The sequence below is a fragment of the Penicillium macrosclerotiorum genome (assembly GCF_028827735.1).
Source record: "Penicillium macrosclerotiorum strain IBT 26536 chromosome Unknown utg000002l_segment0_segment0, whole genome shotgun sequence".
In the NCBI taxonomy this organism is placed as follows: domain Eukaryota; kingdom Fungi; phylum Ascomycota; class Eurotiomycetes; order Eurotiales; family Aspergillaceae; genus Penicillium; species Penicillium macrosclerotiorum.
Window position 1 is genome coordinate 2,693,980 of NW_026643082.1, and position 18,933 is coordinate 2,712,912.

General features: G+C 48.3%; 7 protein-coding genes across 7 annotated transcripts; 4 read left to right on the forward strand and 3 right to left on the reverse strand.

The window, feature by feature from the left end:
- Window positions 1-137: 137 nt before the first annotated feature.
- On the forward strand, window positions 138-575 carry N7462_002103 (uncharacterized protein; the record flags this gene model as incomplete). Its single annotated transcript, XM_057073829.1, has 1 exon — window positions 138-575. The coding sequence occupies one exon, from the start codon at window positions 138-140 to the stop codon at window positions 573-575; it is 438 nt and encodes a 145-aa protein (XP_056937470.1).
- Window positions 576-1,188: 613 nt separating this feature from the next.
- N7462_002104 (uncharacterized protein) lies at window positions 1,189-3,644 on the forward strand (the record flags this gene model as incomplete). Its single annotated transcript, XM_057073830.1, has 6 exons — window positions 1,189-1,605; window positions 1,672-1,694; window positions 1,761-2,257; window positions 2,307-2,681; window positions 2,738-2,954; window positions 3,005-3,644. 6 exons carry the CDS (start codon window positions 1,189-1,191, stop codon window positions 3,642-3,644), a joined length of 2,169 nt encoding a protein of 722 aa, XP_056937471.1.
- A 2,479-nt stretch (window positions 3,645-6,123) lies between these two features.
- On the forward strand, window positions 6,124-7,479 carry N7462_002105 (uncharacterized protein; the record flags this gene model as incomplete). Its single annotated transcript, XM_057073831.1, has 4 exons — window positions 6,124-6,276; window positions 6,329-6,436; window positions 6,521-6,995; window positions 7,097-7,479. 4 exons carry the CDS (start codon window positions 6,124-6,126, stop codon window positions 7,477-7,479), a joined length of 1,119 nt encoding a protein of 372 aa, XP_056937472.1.
- Window positions 7,480-8,513: 1,034 nt separating this feature from the next.
- N7462_002106 (GLTP domain-containing protein) lies at window positions 8,514-9,390 on the reverse strand (the record flags this gene model as incomplete). Its single annotated transcript, XM_057073832.1, has 4 exons — window positions 8,514-8,811; window positions 8,918-9,036; window positions 9,104-9,162; window positions 9,222-9,390. The coding sequence occupies 4 exons, from the start codon at window positions 9,388-9,390 to the stop codon at window positions 8,514-8,516; spliced, it is 645 nt and encodes a 214-aa protein (XP_056937473.1).
- A 583-nt stretch (window positions 9,391-9,973) lies between these two features.
- N7462_002107 (sporulation-specific 71 family protein) lies at window positions 9,974-13,099 on the forward strand (the record flags this gene model as incomplete). The annotated part of the gene is made up of 1 exon (XM_057073833.1): window positions 9,974-13,099. The coding sequence occupies one exon, from the start codon at window positions 9,974-9,976 to the stop codon at window positions 13,097-13,099; it is 3,126 nt and encodes a 1,041-aa protein (XP_056937474.1).
- Window positions 13,100-13,376: 277 nt separating this feature from the next.
- On the reverse strand, window positions 13,377-14,307 carry N7462_002108 (putative mitochondrial inner membrane protease subunit Imp2; the record flags this gene model as incomplete). Its single annotated transcript, XM_057073834.1, has 2 exons — window positions 13,377-13,752; window positions 13,838-14,307. The coding sequence occupies 2 exons, from the start codon at window positions 14,305-14,307 to the stop codon at window positions 13,377-13,379; spliced, it is 846 nt and encodes a 281-aa protein (XP_056937475.1).
- Window positions 14,308-14,869: 562 nt separating this feature from the next.
- On the reverse strand, window positions 14,870-15,502 carry N7462_002109 (macro domain-containing protein; the record flags this gene model as incomplete). The annotated part of the gene is made up of 1 exon (XM_057073835.1): window positions 14,870-15,502. One exon carries the CDS (start codon window positions 15,500-15,502, stop codon window positions 14,870-14,872), a length of 633 nt encoding a protein of 210 aa, XP_056937476.1.
- Between the last annotated feature and the right edge of the window lie 3,431 nt (window positions 15,503-18,933).

An 18,933-nucleotide genomic window follows, 5' to 3' on the forward strand; every position in this document is an offset into this window, starting at 1 on the left:
AAAAACGCCACAAAATAAATTATATATATCGAGGACCGTGACTTTCTTGTTTTTCGTATCTAGTTTTCTTCAATTTACATTTTAAACTCTTCATACACATCCCAAACTGCAGGCCTGATTTTATAGTACACACCAAAATGGCAGCTCGGTACGACGAAGACACCTCTCTTGGTAGCACCTACGATAACTATGACTACGATACATCCGGGACAACCTACGATACTACAGGCACAACATACGATGCAAATGCCTATGATACCTATGGAACCTCTGGATACGGCGCAACCGGTTATGGTACCACCGGTTATGGCACCGATGTCACCGAAACCTCTTATGGAAACGCTTATGACACTGGATACGGCACCACTGCCTATGATCCCAGCAGCGGCGCCTACGATCAGCATCTAGACTATCGTACCGATGGTTCTCGGCGACATCATCGTGAACGACTTGACCCTAGTGGGGTCTACCGCCATCGAGACGTCGATCGCCGCGACGATGGAACCACTCATGTCCATAGAGAGTACGATAACCCGAACACTGGCACCAGTTATCACCGCGATTATGAACGTTGAAATTCAGAATGGTTGATTTCAGAATGGTTGATTTCAGAATGGTTGATTTCAGAATGGTTGATTAATTGGAAGCTATTGAAGGATTTTGGATTTTACCAGAAAAGGGTCTTGAAGAATGCAGAAAACAGACAAAGCGATATCAAGCGAGTTTGATAAGACTTTTTGAGCACGGGAAAATTGTTAAAACGTGTCTCGAGGTATCATAGTTGCCGAGAAAATATAATGATTATAGTGCAAATTTAGATAAGCATGTAGACCAAAGCTGACCGTGTACCGAGAATCAAATAAAGTCTATAAACTCTTGGATTTTTACATATTTTCGATTACAAATATCTATGCAGTTTATTATGTGTGATCTTCGATTCGAAATTGCTAGTTTAGTCGCAGAGGGAATTGCCCAGATCATCGTTGTGTTAGATTAATGCAGCCTCGGCATCTATACATGACCCAAGAAAATGAAAAGCGAATTTAATAGACAATTATGCACTATTTCCAGGTCAAAATGGTTCCAAATGCTTAATTAAACTAGTTGGGTTCATAGCGTAAGCTATACGTACTTGGTCCATAGCTCCTAATTCTAAGAGCCTGAGAGCTTCTGGCCTCAGGCAGAAATATGCGTGTCAAGGTCTCCACCGCATCGTCACCGGCCCCAACTCAACGCTCCAACGTCTTTGTCTTCCCCCGGGCTCCCAACCCTGTGCAGTCAACCCGATGGTGCTCTGAAGTAGCTTTCCTATCTGTCTCCTCTCATGTCCCCATAATCATGTCCCGGAGGACGCTGGGTGGAGGCCGTGTTCTGGGCACTCCGAGCGCGCTCGCATCAGCCCCGTCCCCGCAGCCGAAGCCAAGGGTCCTGTCGCCGACTACCAGCAGCGTTTCTCTCAGCTCCCAGACATCTGCATCCCAGTTCTCATCGGAAACTCAAGACCTGACTTCCCGGATCTCCGTGGAGAATGGCGGCACATCGATATCCGCGGTGCCCGCCGCACCCGGAGCCCAGCTCTCTTGCCCGATTTGCAATGAAGAGATGGTATGATTATATTCCTCTCCATTTCCTTTCATTTTCTGAAGAACGAAAAAACTGACATCCCGCAAGTTGACTTTACTACAGCTCAACAGGTACCTTTATCGTTCCTAAAACTACCCTTCGATCCCCCCGCGCGACGATAGTTAACTTGTTGCCAGGCATCTCGACGACATTCACCAGAATCTAGAAGATGACAGACAAGATGAAGTCAAGGATTGGTTCAAAGTGCAAATGGAAAAAGCGAAACGGTTTCAACCCCTTGCTGTACTCAATCAAAAATTGAAGGGTCTTGATGTTTTCGAGTCAAACGAGAATCAGACCACAACCATCAGCAGTCGCCCTCTCGCGCCTCATGTGGGATCCTCCGATACCTCTACCACCCCGAAACTTTTGGATCCCGAGGACCTGATCACAAAGGAACACTGGCAAGTTGGTTCTCTCTATGACACCTGCCTGGAGCCCTCTTGCGGCAAGCGGCTCAATGCTACCAACGGATGCGTGAATTGTCGGAAGTGCGGGAAACTCTTTTGCGAGGAGCATACAATGTATCAAATGAAACTATCACGATCAGCACAACACGAACCTGTGAGGGGCATTTGGGCCCGGGTCTGTGAAACATGTTACAAATCGAGAGAGGGTTATAACGATCATGCCGGTGAGTATAATACAACCTCAACGATTCGGCCCAAGTTAATGGAGAACAGGTACCGTCAGAGATCAAACAAATGCTTTCAAATCTATCAGAAAGCAGATAGTTGACAAGGATTTCTTGGAGGTCTCTCGACTCGAAAAACGGCTGACACGTCTCACGCAACTGCTGGCTAGTCTACCGCCAGATCAAATCCAAACGGGTGGTACAAAGCTATTCGCTATGGCTTGGCAAAATGATCAACGAAAAATATTAGAGCAAACAGTTGTCAGCTGGCAGGACGATGCCAGTGTTGCACGGTGTCCTTTCTGCCAGCAAGATTTCTCGGGGTATTCTTTTCGAAGACATCATTGCAGAACTTGCGGGCAAGTTGTCTGCGGTGACATCAATACAGGCTGTTCAAATGAGGTTGAGCTAAGCATCTCCCCCGGTGAGCTCGCATAGTTTGGATTTCCAGAGCGATCTGCATCTAACACCCTTCGATAGTTTCAAAAACGTCGGAAAAATCTGCCGCCGGCCATCCAATCAATGTGGACGTACGCATCTGCAAAGATTGTAGAGCCACGCTATTTGACCGTCGAGATTTCGAAGCGGATGTCGCACGAAAACCCCCTGAAGTCAGGGCGTACGATAATCTGATCCAATTCGAGAGGGGTATTCGTCTGCATTTACCCAGGTTCCAAAAACTTCTAACCGCGTTACAGTATGCTTATGAAGACCAATATATCCATATCGTGGCTAATATAGCTTTAGGGATCCGAGGCGACCACCATCCTCGGCACAGATCGCCGATGCTTCTAAAGTCCGCAAGCGACTCATTGATTCTTTTGCCAAGTACGACGTTGCAGCTCGGCGGATCCGCGATCTACCTACCAACTCCCCTACTCAACAACGACTGCAGAAGGCTATATACCAACAAGCCAGTAATTTTCTCCATATTCATATGTTGCCGTTGAAATCTCTTCCCAGAGTTCTCAAGCATGCTTCTCCGTCTACAAATCTTGTGACTAGTCGCCAATCCTCCACAAGTACTCCTGTCAATGGATCTTCGTCTGGGCTCCGGCACCAGGAATCCGCACTAGCCTCCATCAAATATAAAGCTGCTGCTGCAAATGGAAGCAACAGTAGCCTGGCCAGTGATGCTAGTAGCGCTTTATCGGCGCTTGAGGCAGAAGAAAAATCATTGCGGGAGCAGCTAATCGTTTTGGAGGAACAGAAGTTTTTTGTCTCTGAAATGATTGCAGATGCCAATCGGCGGCGCAAATTTGATGAAGTTAGCAGCCTCGCGGTGAATGTTGAAGACCTGAGCCAAGAAATTGACCGAGTTAACGGCATGCTTGCCTCGCTTGACTTTGAAGGTGTCTACACTGCCAATCTGCCATCGAGTACTTGATGCCATGATGGAAAAATTCATTCTTCCTCCCTGTCTGAACAAGTGCATATTCTCGCATCATTCAGCTGCCCGGTCCTTTCTTTTCTTGATTTTTTCTCTTGGATCTTTGACATTCAAATTGGCGCATTCGAGCATTCGAGCACCTTATGATGATATGTGCATAGCATCGGGCGTTTGGCAGTCGTTCATGAATTATATAATACATGGCCTTTAACAATATATATATGCAAGCTTTGTCTCTTCTCTCTCTATCTTCTCGCGTTTCCGGGATATCTGTCACCTACGAAAGCCGGAGCCGCCTGTGTTGACTCCTCTCGGTGCCCCACTTTTCGCTTTGTATAGGCCATATTTACCCCCGTCTTCTATACGAAGTACATCAAGGGAAAGCGACCTTAATATACTATACATGGTATTCTCTAATGGGACTGCTACCAAACAATGTTTTTGACTAGTCCCATACGATGTGCCAATGGCTTTCCTAAATATGAGCTCAGAATGCACCTATGGCGACCACGAGAGTGACACACCTGGCTGCCAGCAACCTTACATCGGATAGACGGGACCACATGGTTCAGCGGACGTTCCATGGTTCAGTGGGGCTCGAAGGTCTCGGCAAACATCCTAATGATAAATGAGGAGCATGGTTATAATTATCATTATGGTTACGGAAACACAGGTCCTTGCTGGGGATCGAACATTTAATTTAAACGCGATCCACTGGAGTATAACGGGTCTACAGCATGGCTCGGGGGATTCCGTACTTTGTGCTGCTGGCAAGGACTTTAAACTGTCCTCTATTGATCCTATACTTAACAATAGATTGGCTTCGTGGAGCTATAAGAGCTATAATACTATTTATTTCCATGGCCATGCACGTATTAATAGCCATACAGAACTCCAGAAATTATACTGCGTTATTGAATTCGCGGCGAAAACCACAACAAGGCTTGGGTATAGTGTTTTATCTCGCACGAACAGATTGAAATGTCAGGAGATCCTTACACCCTTCATAATCCACCTCTTTCCGATGAGTGGAGACTACAGAATAGTCAAGTAATTTCCGACCTGCCCACTGAGGTTGCAGATCATACCTCGTTTACACATAGCGGAGCCCTCTTCCTGGTGATCGGCCGTCTAGGAACCCACCATTTGGCCGCTGGTCGGATAGGGATCTCTCCAAGGATTTCCAGAGACATCCAAGAGATCTCGATTTCGATTTCGATTGCGATTGCGATTCCGATTTCACATCGAATTTCTGAGATCGATTGATACGTGTCACGGATACTCTTGTACACAAAAATACCCACTGCATCAAATTCCTAAGGTTCTGCTCGGTCGCTAACTTTTTCTAAAATCGCTTCTATGGTGTTTCCGTATCGAGCGAGGGCCACGAGTTGGATTCCGAAAGCCCATGGATCGGATCCCACTATTGAACAAGGAGGCCACGAGTCCTTGAAAGGCCTGGGTGGCGCACTCCCCAGAGATCGAGTTCAGCCGAACTGTTAATGTTCCAACGCTCTGTTCGCCTGTAACAATAGTGGAAACGGTCTCCTTTTTCACGGACTAGAACAGCTAGAATAAGACTAGTAGTGACGGACTTGGTTTTGCATGTGGCGGCCAAGAACTAGCCCCACTTGGTGAGATATATACCCAATGCCATTGGTTCATAGAGTTAACAGTTTTTGGCAGGAGAACTTGTTCTAGTCATGTCGCCGAAGTCTCCAACCATGAAACCCGCAAATTTGGGGGGAGTGGGAAGGGAATCAGGCCTGAGCGGCATTGATCGAAGCCATCTCCGACCACGCGGGATGTGAATAAGTTCCAACAAATTGTCGGAGTTTCAACCATCGGAGACTCCGTGTGAGGGGCAAATGGCACCTGGTCGGTTCACTTGGAAATGCTTGGAAGGGTTTTTCTGGTTCAACTTTGTATCTCTCCACATTGTCATGGTTGATGGCTCTCCTTCCACGCACATGACCCCTTAAACCTTTACAGGCAGGGCCTGGGGGGATATCCAACATGTGCAAATAGTAGAAAGGCGAGATGGTTCGACCCCACAGACTACCCTTCGGCTCGTAGTTTCAGAGCCCAGACGCCTCAGTGCCTACCGACGCGGGTCGCCCTGGTTGCAGATGGTCCGTTGATCCCACTAGCCTTGCTGGAGCATGCCTATCACCCGTCCGGGAGCCTCAGTGAATTTTTCTTTTAAGTCGTGTTGGTCGTAAATACGGAGAACCGCGCCGTAGAGACCCGCTTGACCGCGCTGACCCTGTTCTTGCCACTGACAACCACAGTGGTAATGCTTGGCTCTCGGCAGTGGGTTTTATTATTATTCTCTTCCCGGTATTCTCTCCTTTCTTTCCCTCAGAGCGCTCTGTCAATCGGTATCCTTACAGGATTGGGATCAAGGAGCACACTCGAGGTTCAGCTAAGTGGACTATGAATTGAAGGTGACAAAGTCCTTTCACTCGCTACCACAATGTTACCCTTGGAGGGTCGCAGCAAGACGATCTTCATCGTTACTACTATCTTCCTTGGGATTTCATTTATTGCAGTCTGCCTGCGATGCTTTGTCCGCATCAAGCTTGTGAAGGCCTTTGGCTGGGATGACGCGTTGATGGTATTTGCAATGGTAAATTGAAGCGGTCCTCGTTTTTCCTGGTCTATTTCTCATCTATGGATAGTTATTGAACGTCCTTTTTGCACTGTGTGGGATCACGGGCGCATTGTATGGAATTGGCCAGAAATCTGCTGCACTCGTTGCGCGTGGCTCTATGGAGACCGCTATGTTTGTAAGTTTCATCCTATCTTGTCACCTGGCGCTCTGTAGTAAATCATGAAAATGGGGCTATTTTTTATTAACCTGCATTTCAAAGTGGTGGTGGCTTGGGCAAACCAGCTATGTCTGGGTAGTGACCATCGCAAAGATATCTATTGCTGTCGCTCTCCTCCGCCTCACTGTCTCCAAGGTTCATGCGACTGTCCTGTGGATAGTAATCGGTGTGACTTCAATCATTGGCCTGATCTTCTGGTTCATGTTGACCCTGCAGTGTCAACCAGTCTCTTATTTCTGGCAACGCGTGCGCTCTGAACTAGATCCAACTGTCATGGTCCATGGTCATTGTATGAATCTTGACAGCGTCATTGACATCGCATATGTCTACAGTGTCACTGCCACGTGCTGTGACTTGACATTGGGACTTCTGCCTATTTTCCTTGTGTGGAACCTGCAGATGAGTACACAGACCAAGGCTGCACTTGCGGGTATCCTGGGCATGGGATGTGTTGCGAGTGCAGCCGTCATTGTTCGAATTCCTTATTTGCACGATTACAAGGACGAGGATTTCTTATGTGAGTCTGGCCATTCATCACTCTATGGCATTTGAACATGTTTTCTATGGCCAACGGTGGGACACAGAGCAGCCATGCTAACAGTGTTTGTTTGACTACAGATGCAACCACCAATATCTCCATCTGGTCCAATGTCGAGGCCGGTTTGGGTATCGCTGCCGGTAGTCTTGTTACTCTGCGACCCCTGTTCCGTTGGTTTCGTGATCCCAGCTATGGGGGCACTCGAAGCAAGCGAACTGGTGGTAGTGTACCACTCTCGAGCGTAAATGCCGTTCGGTCAGACCCCTCCGGACCCCAGTACTGGCGTCCTGATCTGGATCCGGAAGACTCACACGCCGTCATCACCACCATCCACACTTCTAATCAGGGTAGTCGCACGAGCAGTCAAGAGGATCTCAATCCAAAACAGGGGCAAGGGTTAGGGACTTTTTTTCGTGGAGTGAATGTGCAAAAGACTTTCTTCGTTTCGGAGAACGAAGAATAGGATCAGATGTCTATGGCAGAGGCTAACGAAAACCTGTAATTTAATAATTATATCCATGACTTTAACGTTCGATGGCTATTTTGTAGCCTATTTTTACACTTTATATGTAAGGACTTTGTTACCCTCTAAGCTGGGTCACCTGACCCTTAGCCCCCTCTTAGCTAGCTTAAGACAGAACCAATAAGATTACCTTTACATCTCCCGACTCTGTCACAGATTTGATAGATATCCCAGAAGAAATGCTCCGTTGAGCATGATGATATATATAATTAGATGGCGCCCTGCGCAGACATTCATGCGTCTAAAACCTCAATGCTAGACAACCATTGACTGAATGAGAGTGTACTAAGCCAATGTGTAGGAGAAAATAACTGGGCCAATATATATAATACATAATATTAAGTAATTAAGAAAATAGTCTAGCACGAAGAATAACCTAACCGGCAGGGGTCTTTGACAGAAATACGAGAGATACCTGAGAAAAAGGAACTTCCTTCATGATACATATTTTCTATTGCCCATTCAACCAGCCCTGCCGGGCTAGCTCAATCGGTAGAGCGTGAGACTCTTAATCTCAAGGTTGCGGGTTCGACCCCCGCGTTCGGCTATTCCTAAAAATAACCTGAGATCTTTCTTTTTTTTTCTAAAAATTTTGGCTAGCCTCACTCACAGTTATTCGTATGATTTTTGTTTCATTACCTGCCTTGGTGTCCTTTCTTGTACTATCTCGTTGTCTAAAATCCAGATCCAAAGAATACCAACAACATAATCGTGGGATCGCGCTTTCGGCAAGTGTGCGCAATCCATGTTGGTATGTACTTCTCTACGTCTACCAGAGCCGTTTTTCCACCAAGATCGGGAGCTCAATCAAGTCCTGAGCGAAATTAAAACTGAGATTTATTTTCCTTACAGTAAAATAAAGCAGAATCGATCAAACATGAAACAGATATGCTCGCAGAGAGATACAATATGTACATGCCAAACTAATACCAGGGCATTCCTGCTAATCCAAAAAACCTGCCATGATGCATTGGCTACCACTGGTTCTTCTTGTCTGCCTGGAAGGTCTGTAGAATTTCCACTACCTTCTCCAGCGCGACAACTTCCTTCCGCATAGCCGCGTTGATCGCGTCGGGGTCCCCGCCCAGCTTGCCGTAAAAGACTTCCCGATAGGGCGCCCCAGATTTGATAGCTTGAGCAATACCCTTACCAGCGATCCAGTTGTGAACCTTCTGGAGAGTCTCGGCGTAAGCCTCGCTGAAAGTCTTGGAGATTTCGACGGAAGGTTTATCGAGTGTGAGGCGAAGGGCCTTGACGGTGAATTCGAGACCACTATTTTGCATCAGATGGGATTGACAATGACCCAAAAAGGCGGTCATGCTGATATCCAGGCCTAAGTCCGGCAGGGATTTAGAAAAAGGCAAGGCGACAAACTTACCGGACCAGCCAAAGAAGGCCTTCTGAGGCGGTGTGCTTTCCGGTCTTCAATTCATTCGACACAAGAGCCTGGAGAGTCTGAGACTCAGCAGGAGCAGCATCATATCTCTTTTGGATTTTCTGAGAGGCTTATTAGCACCACTCTATACTTCCACTAGGTTAAACCAGGGGACAGGGCAGGACGCACGGTGATGTTGTTGATCAAATCATCCTTAACGAACTTGAAAGCCACCGACTGCAGCGCGTCTATGTATATCATGCCTTAGATCCAAAAATTTGCCATGTTGTTAGACAGCAGTACATACCGAACATGGTTGTCAGGGCCTGGGCGGCCTCGAGAAACTCGACGGTAGAGATGCCATTCTCAGCGTCGATTGGGACCTCCTCAAAGGACCGTTGCATAGTACCAAACCAGGTACCTTCAGCGTGGACCTCAGTCCGACGGGTAGTTCCAGTAGAAGCAGGTTCAGCCATTGTGACGAGAGCGAATGCGAGTAGATGAAAGGTAAAAAGGGTGAGGCGTTAAAAGGTACCAGGAAGGCCGGGGATTTGCTATCAACAGCTGTCCCGTCCCCCCCTTCACCGCTGTCTGCCACGCAAGCCAATCGGGGGCTTTGGCGGGGCACATTTAGCCAAACACTGCAAACAATTGCATTGTTGACAATGTGAGGTTTGCATAGTTTGTATTTTACGTCATCGACATCACGTTGCACCGTGATCCCCGATCGATCGCACTATTCAGCTCACTCATGTCTCAATGATATTCCCTACTACGTGAAACTTCACCCTTGATGCGCTCACCTTTGCTCCCTTCAAAAACCCCCAGCGGGTAATATAAAGAGTGCTATGAGCACCTCGGACCAGGCCAATAGCTGGCCGCGGTCAGAAGCTCTGCGCCATTCGCAGCATGAGCACTACCATGGGCTACAGCTAGGATCCTATACGGACCAGAAGCTGGTAGGTTGGAACTTTGCTGAACCAAAATGAAAGTATTACTATCAGCACTTACTTATCTTTTCTTCTTGAATAGCGCCATGCGTCCGCTCACCATCTTCATATGACAAGTCGGCGTTTCTTCATCGGACCGATTCCGGAGGGTTGGGTTCACGGCCACCGCAAGTCTTGGTATCGATCACGATTACGTTTTAGGAACTACACATCACAAACACTTTCCTTCTCTGTAGACCCTGTCGCATCCCATTATAGTCAGCAACGTGATTCTCACACCAGCGTCCATACGTCTGATTTGGAGCAAGAAGTTGCCCTGGCTCTCACCAACACCAACGAGGGGCCTGAAGATCTCGAGACCGAACAAGAATTTCCAGAAGAGCCTTCAGGAGAACTTCGAACACTATCACATCCCACAGAGGAGACGGAGGCTATTGAAACATCTTCCAAAGAAGATTCAGACGAAACACCCCGGCCAGGAACAGCTACGAGTTCAGGCTGGCATAACAGCACGATTGGCGACGGAAATGCATCATCATCATTTGTGACCGCCAGAGAAGACATGATTAGCACTGGAAATTCAGTCCAATCAACTTCCACGCTTCAGCCTTCGAAGTTGACTGCTGAACAGCGACCACAATCGCAAGGCTCGCAGCAGTTGAACATAACAGGACACGATGGTGGGAGCCCATTGATCTCAAATATGTCTACAGTTCCAAGTGAGGCAGATTCTACCACTCATCTGATTCGGGGAAAATCAAAAAGCCAGCAAAAGCTAAAAAGCAAGGCTTCTGGCATATCTCATCTTACGCTGGAGCCTCATGAACCTCAGAATGAAGAAGATATTATTCAACAAGAGGAGTTGGGTCGCAATGGGCACATCCCGCGACGATTAAATCAGAAGATTGCAAAGTTCAACCTGGATGACAATGTCATGGACAAACAACAGAGGTTACGCGCAAAAATATCGAAAACACAAGATACCATTTCAGCGAACCGTCCGCGTCGGCGAAAAGTGCAAGATGGGGACATCGTCAAAGCCGAAAAGATGCTCGTTCTTGTTGAAGAGACTATGCAAGAGAGGCTGCCGCATGATTATACTGAAAATGACAGTCTTCGGATGGAAACTCGGAATGTGGATAAATGGCGAGAGTTCCTAGTTGTATGCCGAAAAAGCTCAGCGGAGCACACACCTTTTGCTTTGCAAATGTATCGCACGCGTGTCATCCCTGATGCCCACAGTCCAAACAACAAGTCGGCTCCCTACTACGAGGTGCGATTGAATCACAGGAACACCCGAGTCAACCTGTATTCTTCATTGGATAAGACCATTGTGATCTGGCATCCTCGCAGACATGGCACTAAAATCTATATTATCCGCCCAAAGTCGACTGCTCATGCCGCTGAATGGTACACGTTTATTCGACAGGTGTTAGGATGGCGACGCCCGACCAAGTTGCCGATCAATGTTCCTGACCTTGGGGTATCGCTCATTTTCAAGCATCCCTTTGACCGACTTGAAACCCAAAATAGAGTAAAGAACGATGATACTCGAGACACTACTATATTGAACCGGGCTATAATCGATGAACAGTTTGCTGCCTCGGCCATAATTCGTGGCTGTATGGAGATGCTCGAAGGCCGCCCCGAGTGGTCTGAGGTGCTGAAAGTCTGGTCCAAGACGGAGAGGATGGGTCTTGCCTGGAAGCGATTTGATCGCCTTGAATGGGTATACGGGTCCAACGAAGAGAATATGTATGGAACAATTGCCATGCAGTCCTCTCATGAGCTTGAGCTACGGCCCCGGCATCATTACCCGACCACTGTCAAACATCCTGATGCGAAGGAGGAAGAACCTCCACCAGTAGAGGGATTTCTAATTCGACTCACGTCACGGAAAGGCATGCACCAGCGCATGAACAGGATGTTCTTTAAGCAGCTTTACTTTTTCACCCAGGATCATTTCCTGCTATTTTGCAGGCCAGCAAAGGCGTACCCGCCCGCGCCGCCGAAGCTCACTCATATAGATGATGACTCGAATATCCCGTCCTCTCGCGAGATCATGGAAGAAATGCCGACGTCCTGGGATGTTGACCCGTATCCAATTGACAACGGAGATATTTCATGGCTATCCAGCGGAAATCCCGAATTCGTACAACGCCACGATGAAGAGGCATATGCTCAGCTACAGAGGAATGCACATAACATGGGCCAGGCGGATGGCTATATCGACTTGTCTCGAGTACAAGAAGTACGCAATCTTCAGCGCGGAAGTAGCCCTGCCGACCCTAATATCCAGGAAGGCCCTGCTGTGAATTTTCATACTGATCCGCCAGACACTCGAGAAGATGATGGCGCAACCAAGCAGTTTGATGACGACCGGACATTTGAAATGGACCTAGATAATGGGCTTGTGATTCGGTTACAAGCATATGATGTTGCCACTCGAAATGAATGGGTGAAGCGACTGGGTGCCCTGGTCAAATACTGGAGAGCACGCAATGCCGATGATGCAGCCGAGCTTCAGGCCATGCGGCAGCGGAACCTCAAGATATTGGATATTGATGAAGAAATGGAATCGATAATGGGCCAGTTTGCGAAGAAATGGGAAGTGAAGAAGGCAGAAGCCTCTCCACACTTGCACAATATGTGCGCCCTATCTGGCTGCCGCACAATCAAGATGTCTGGTCAACTATATCGCAAACCCCGCCGCCATGCCACGTTCAGCCGGAGCCATGTCATTCTTACTGCCGGCAAACTGCTTGTTTTCAGCAGTACACTTCGCAACCGGAATGGCGTTGAAATTCCGCATATCCACCAAGACCACGACGCTACCATTGACTTGCGCGACTGCTACATCTACTCTGGACTCGTCACTGAAGCTGACCTGCTGTATGCCAACCAGACATTCGACAGTAATAATCCTGGTGTACACGCCCTCCCACGCGTCTACCTCTCATCGGATACATTTACCAGCCGTGATGAAGACACGGCTATTACATTCGTTATTTGGCAGCCTCTGAAGAAAAGTTTTTTCCGTGCACAGGAACATGGTGCTAAAGGAAAAGCCAAGCGGACCTTGCGACATGTCTCAACGCTGGGAAAACATGGTCGAACGATCGTTTTTAAAGCTCGCAGCAGAGTTGAGAAGGATCGTTGGGTTATGAGCATTTCCTCAGAAATTGATCGCCTGCAGGAAGAGAAGCCGGAGGATATTCGGATTGTCTCGTTATAATACCCATTTCGTTTATGTTTTTGATTGTCACTCTTTGTTGTTTGTTTCCCGAGCACGAACACGCATATAGCATTCGGGGTGATTTTGGATTTGCATTCTCCAGCCTTCTTTTCGGACGGGTTTTTTTGATTGTTATTCTTTATACATATGTACAATGACGTGGATGGAGGCAATGATACAATGATGTCTCAATGTCCCATCTATCAATTCTAGTATACAGTTTTTAGATGTCATCCTGATGACATCGACACAAGTTTATGTGTATTAGAGAACTGACTCAAAAGTCTGCTGGCCGCTCAATCTGCACTGCTTGCTTAACAACCCGGCCGCGCACCTCCTTTCGATACTCATCCTTGAACGTGTCATTCGGCGCGTCACTTCCCACCTTTCCTGCCTCCCAATCTTCCCAATTCAACCATCGCCTCCGTGGCCCAAGAACAGCAAACACTCGCCCTGTGATCAAGCTGATACTGACTGGTCCATATGTATTGCTATCGAGAGATCGGTTAGGGTTCTCGGCATCACCCTCCAGCCACACATGGTTGAACGGAACGATCTGAGTAGGTTTCAGGCAGGGCTCGCGGGTGGAGATACGATCGCCGGGGAGGCCAATAACGCGCTTGATAGCAGTGTGGGATGAATTTGCGGGTGACCTAGAAAACAGGCATTGTCAATTATTAGGCCTGTTCGGTCTCGAGTGCCCACGCCAAGCTGGCGTCAAGAAGAGAAATTCTATACCGAAATGTCACCACCATCCCCCTTTCTAACCTGCGCGGACTGGCCCAGGGCCAGAGCTGCCCGAATGGCCACATGTTCACCAGTACCATGTCATATTTTGTGTGCATCTGGTCGTAATCTTCGTTCAAGTAGGGTGTCATTGATGGGCCCTTGACCCACATTATTTGCATGACATGCTGTGAAAAGAACATGCAAATAGGAATCATTGGTGCAAGTACACGTGCGCTGCGACAGGCCAATCGGACAGGCCGTGGGAGTGCTGCATATCGCTGGCGGAGGTTGGAGAAGAAGGAGCGGAAGCGTGGTTTGGGAGCGAAGCTGGGGCCTGCGGGCTCCGATGATGGACTTGGTAGAATAGGTGTCAAATTTGGTATTGAAGGGTGTTTCTTGCCGCTAGCGAGTGCTTTCGCTTCTCTAGGGTTGAGGGCGCGGAGGGTTGAGGTTTGTGATGTGAGGTTGGGTTTTGACATGTTTGAGAAGTCAGTCTAACTGAGACTAATACCATATAAGTGTTTGACCGGCTGAGAGCGATTGAGTTGGTTGAGTCTTGTACTATAAGACCATTTTGAACCGTAAAGGTGGAGTGAGAGAGAATTAATATCGTAGATTGAGAATGATACGTAAAGCTAACGCGAGCAAGCAATAATCGATAATTGCCTGGATAATTGATCGTAAGGGGGCAGTTTGCAGTGTTTGTTTCCCATAATAGTGCCCACGACGGGCAGGTCGGATTCACCGCCCTGCAAATGGACTATAACCTCAAAGCCCATGAACTCCTCTTGTTTCATTCAGTCGTAATTCATGCTTCTCATAACTTAATTTTGGTAAATTGTTGGTCTCATATCACGCATCGAAAGGACGGCGTTTCTTCTTATCACCCATGAAGTCATTGCCGGAAAGACAACCTGGCCACATGCACTTGTTCGTCAGAGATGGATCTCTCGCAGTCAGGTCCTCTGTAGTGGGAGGAAAGACCTCACTATGACTGATTAGCAGATGACACTATCAAAGATAATATGAATGAATGATAGCTCACGGCAGTGCAACTTTATAAGCAACCATGTCCCTTCTTTCAAAATTGCAGAAGATGATTCGGTCCAGCTTATCCACGTTTTCTGGCCTTTCTAAGAACTTCCGCACTTCATCAGTGGCAGAATTTGCAGCGTCCTGACTAGGCCAAGCATAAACTCCAGTGCTGATAGCTGCGAAGGCGATACTCCTCATCTCGTTTGCAACTGCAAGCTCTAGGCTCCGTCGATAGCAAGAACGGAGCAATTGCTCGGGGCTGTCAGATTCATGTTGACGCTCTAGCCCATACATTGGACCAACGGTATGGATGACCTTTTCGCAGGGAAGGTTGTAAGCCGAGGTGATTTTGGCTTCCCCGACTGCACAGCCATCCAGAAAAAGGCACTCTTGCGCAAGTTCTGGTCCGGCTGCTCTGTGAATTGCACCGTCGACACCACCACCGCCTAACAGAAACTGGTTGGCAGCATTTACAATGCAATCAACCTGCAGTGTAGTTATGTCCTGACGGATGCAGGCAATGACATCGTTGAGAGTTTGTGATGGAATCCGATGAGATTCCCCAGCATCCAGCTGGCCCCGCCGATACAGGGAGGACAAAGTAGGGATCTCCTCCAGTGTGATAAGCTGGGAAGACATTTTGCGTGACTTGGAAATGATACAAAAGTGAACAGATGGGTAGACAAATCGAGTGAAAACAGCGTTGTGAAAGAAGTAGATTCATTCACTTCACTTGTTGTGATAGTTCTAATTCTCTAATTTGCCGGCAGAATCAAGGCGGTGATGAACGACTATCGATAGATACTGACCGCCTTTTATAGCCTAAGACGTTAAACGACGAACGCCCTTTGCTCTCCTTCCCTACCACTACGTATAGGTAGATTCCCCCTGATCGAGTAATATGTTACTCCTAAAAAGCAGACAGAGGAAACTTGATATTGGTGCGTATAACCATGATTCTGTGTACAATCAAGGCTATACTATTAAGCAGTAACAACGTATAACGTAGAATAACTCGAGAGATAAGTTTCAAGCCCAGAGCCCTCAAAAGGGCTTACAATTCGTCAGTTGAGCCCGAAATTTACTCTACTGAAAAGCAATATTTTGAGACAACTAGAGCAATCACTGTCAGTCTCTTGCTACCTCAAAAGTGGCTTGCGTTAACACGCATAGGGACCCATAGGGGAGAAACTCCAATACAGCAAAGGGGTTTGGAAGCTAGCCATGGGCTGAAAACATGGGGCTAGCAAGGTTTGCATCTAGACCGGTGGCCTACGTCTCAAACTCAAACGACTACGCAAGCCAGTCCAGATCGAGCATACATCCGCTGTCATAAACACCCCTGTTCCCACTAAGAGATACATGGCAAGCCAAAACCAAGATAACAAAAGACCGATAGGTCAAACAGTCCTTGTGTACAAAGCTTAAAAGGGTGAAATCATATGATTCCTGCAGCGAAACAGGGCCCACGACACGGCAGGCTCTTACGGGCCACCTCCCCCGCGATCAACGACAGTCCAGAATGAGATGTCATATCGCGGATGGATTCGATCGCACGGCTCTCTATACGGCAACATGCATATGCAATCTGCACGCGACCCAAAGGGACGCGCCCGTCCAAGGGCGGCCCTCCGGTTCTTGTTTGACGTCCGGGCCTCGTTCACCCCCAACCTCCCGGTTTTACGTCCCTGTGTGGGCCGGAGGCCCAAAGTACAAAGTACCAGGGCTTGGCTGTGTAGTGACAGCACAACCTATCATAATGATCCCAGGATCGGGGTTTGCTCTGACAAGCCCAGCCTGGTATACATACATGGCACGCTGTTCAATGCAATGTACCAACTCCCTGTTAGCTTCGTTATGGAGTGAACCCCGGTTGGCAGTGGATAGCAACGGGTGCTGAGGTGAATATTCGCCCAGAGGCCTCGGTGACACATGACTAATGAATATGGGACTCCCAGAAGTCATGAATACAGAGGCCGCATCCCTTCCGCTCGAACACGTTGGGACAGACCCATTGCCACTTTTCTTGGCTGCTAGATCTCTCCTGGGGAATGAGCAGAAAGAGTATTCATTGCTGTCGACTCATCGACCGCACGAAAGTACGAACAATCGGATGCGAAGGGCCGAGAGCGAGGCGAAACCGGCTTGACTGCCGCCCGAAATATTTCGCTCTGCCAACCCCTAACCCCCGGAGGGGCGTAACGCTACTGGTTTGGTTGGAAAATTAGGAAGGAGTATTTTGTTCGCTCGGTGCCACTGCTGTTCGCACTAAATGATTCCAATCTGCATCCACATCGCCAGCCACCGTGGGATGGACTACGTAGGAGCCATCCCGGAGCCAGCAGGTCGGGACCGGTATGGTTGGTCTCGTTCGTAGAGGAATTGTATTAGCTCCTGTCAAAAAAAAAATTGTAATTCAATGAATACGTGTAAACAATTCTGGAAACAACTCCACCCGCGCCCGAAAAAGAAATTCCTAAGCAAGAGAAGGAGAAATGCCAAATACAAAATAACATGGAAACGCGAACGAGCGGCATCGGGGATCAAATTACGGGGTTCATCACCTCAAGATGTGATTGTATGGTTGACCAGTGTGGAGCCCGTAGCTTGCCATTTCCTATCCTTTGGCCTTTCCACGGAATTAGAGGCTGGTCGATGGGGTACGAAGTCCCGCCTCTTGGACGAAATAGGATCGAGTACAAACTCCCTCATCGGATGCCAAAAAAGAGGAGAGAAGCGTTCCTTTTGGGTCATGATCTGTATGGGCCGGTGGATAATTTCCAACGGAACCCACAAACCCACTAGAGCACCAGTCAAGCGACAGCCGTTTTGCTGTCATAGAGGCTGACATGGCGAGTACCGTGGATCAGCGGGGCCCAGGCCATGTGTCCGTGGTCGATAGTCGCGCTGGTTGATTTGATTGAAGATTGCCGATCCTTCGGCTGTTCTGTTGTTGGTGTCGATCGCACGGATCTGTCTCATTTCTCATTTCGCGGGTGGCCGCTAGTTCGCCTCGTCTCCTTCCTTTTGAAGCGACTGGCCATGCGCGTTTGCCTCTACCATTGGTCAATTGCGGTTCCCATGGGGTTCTTTGCAAACTCCATGCATCGAGACGGTTGCCGCGATACGTGCTTTTGCTGCGAGACCCCTCTTAGCGGGGACTTGGGGTACTCGGGGGCTCGGGGGCCCTTGTGGCGCCGGGAAGGATGAAAGAAGGGGGCTCGGGGCCGGGGGCTTTGGCGTGTCCAGCGCAGAAAGAATCCGGACTACTCCGTACAGGATGCGATGTGGATGTGGCTCTGATCGAACTAGACCGGTTCCTTTTTGCCAATTTGTGCAATTTTTGCTTTTTCTTTCCCGTTCTTTTCTTTTTTTGGAATGCGGTTCCTTGAAGGGCTTTCGGGGTTCTCGTGCAGCCAACCCTCGTCCCTGGATCCGGGACGGGGAACTCGGGTGGATACAAACCGTTGGGGGGTGTTATTGGTGGTTATTTCGTTGCCATTTTTAGCGACGAACTCGAGAAGGAACTGGGAACCATGAGGACCCATGATAGGAGTTGGGTTCAGAGGGTATAGGTGGTGGGAGGCATTCTATACTACCTGCTGTCCCAGTACTACCTACTACAGCCTCAGCGGGCGCCACGATATTGAACAGGAAGCACCTCTGGACGCACATATAGGACACTGTCGAATCCGCCCATTACCCCATGAATGCATGCATAATATCGATCGACACCCCGGGGCAAAGTAGCACAAATCGCTTTGTTCATGACAAATCCCGGAATTTGGAATTTGGATGTTGCTGGGCGGTTTCCGATTTGCAGGCAGTGCAGCTGTCACACAAATTCGATTTTTTAGGATCCCGTTTCTCTCTTTGCTTTTTCGTCAGCCCCTCATTTTCAGCCATGTTTCCCCCGGTATTTTGCTTTTCTAGGATGTATTTCAGAGTCTAGCCTTTTGGGACTTATGATTATGGAAACGGCCGAGGTCTCAAAAGCGGTCTAGATTGGCTGCTAATGCCGATACCCATGCACGAGCAGCTGTCAAACACGCAAATGGGAACTTGCACCT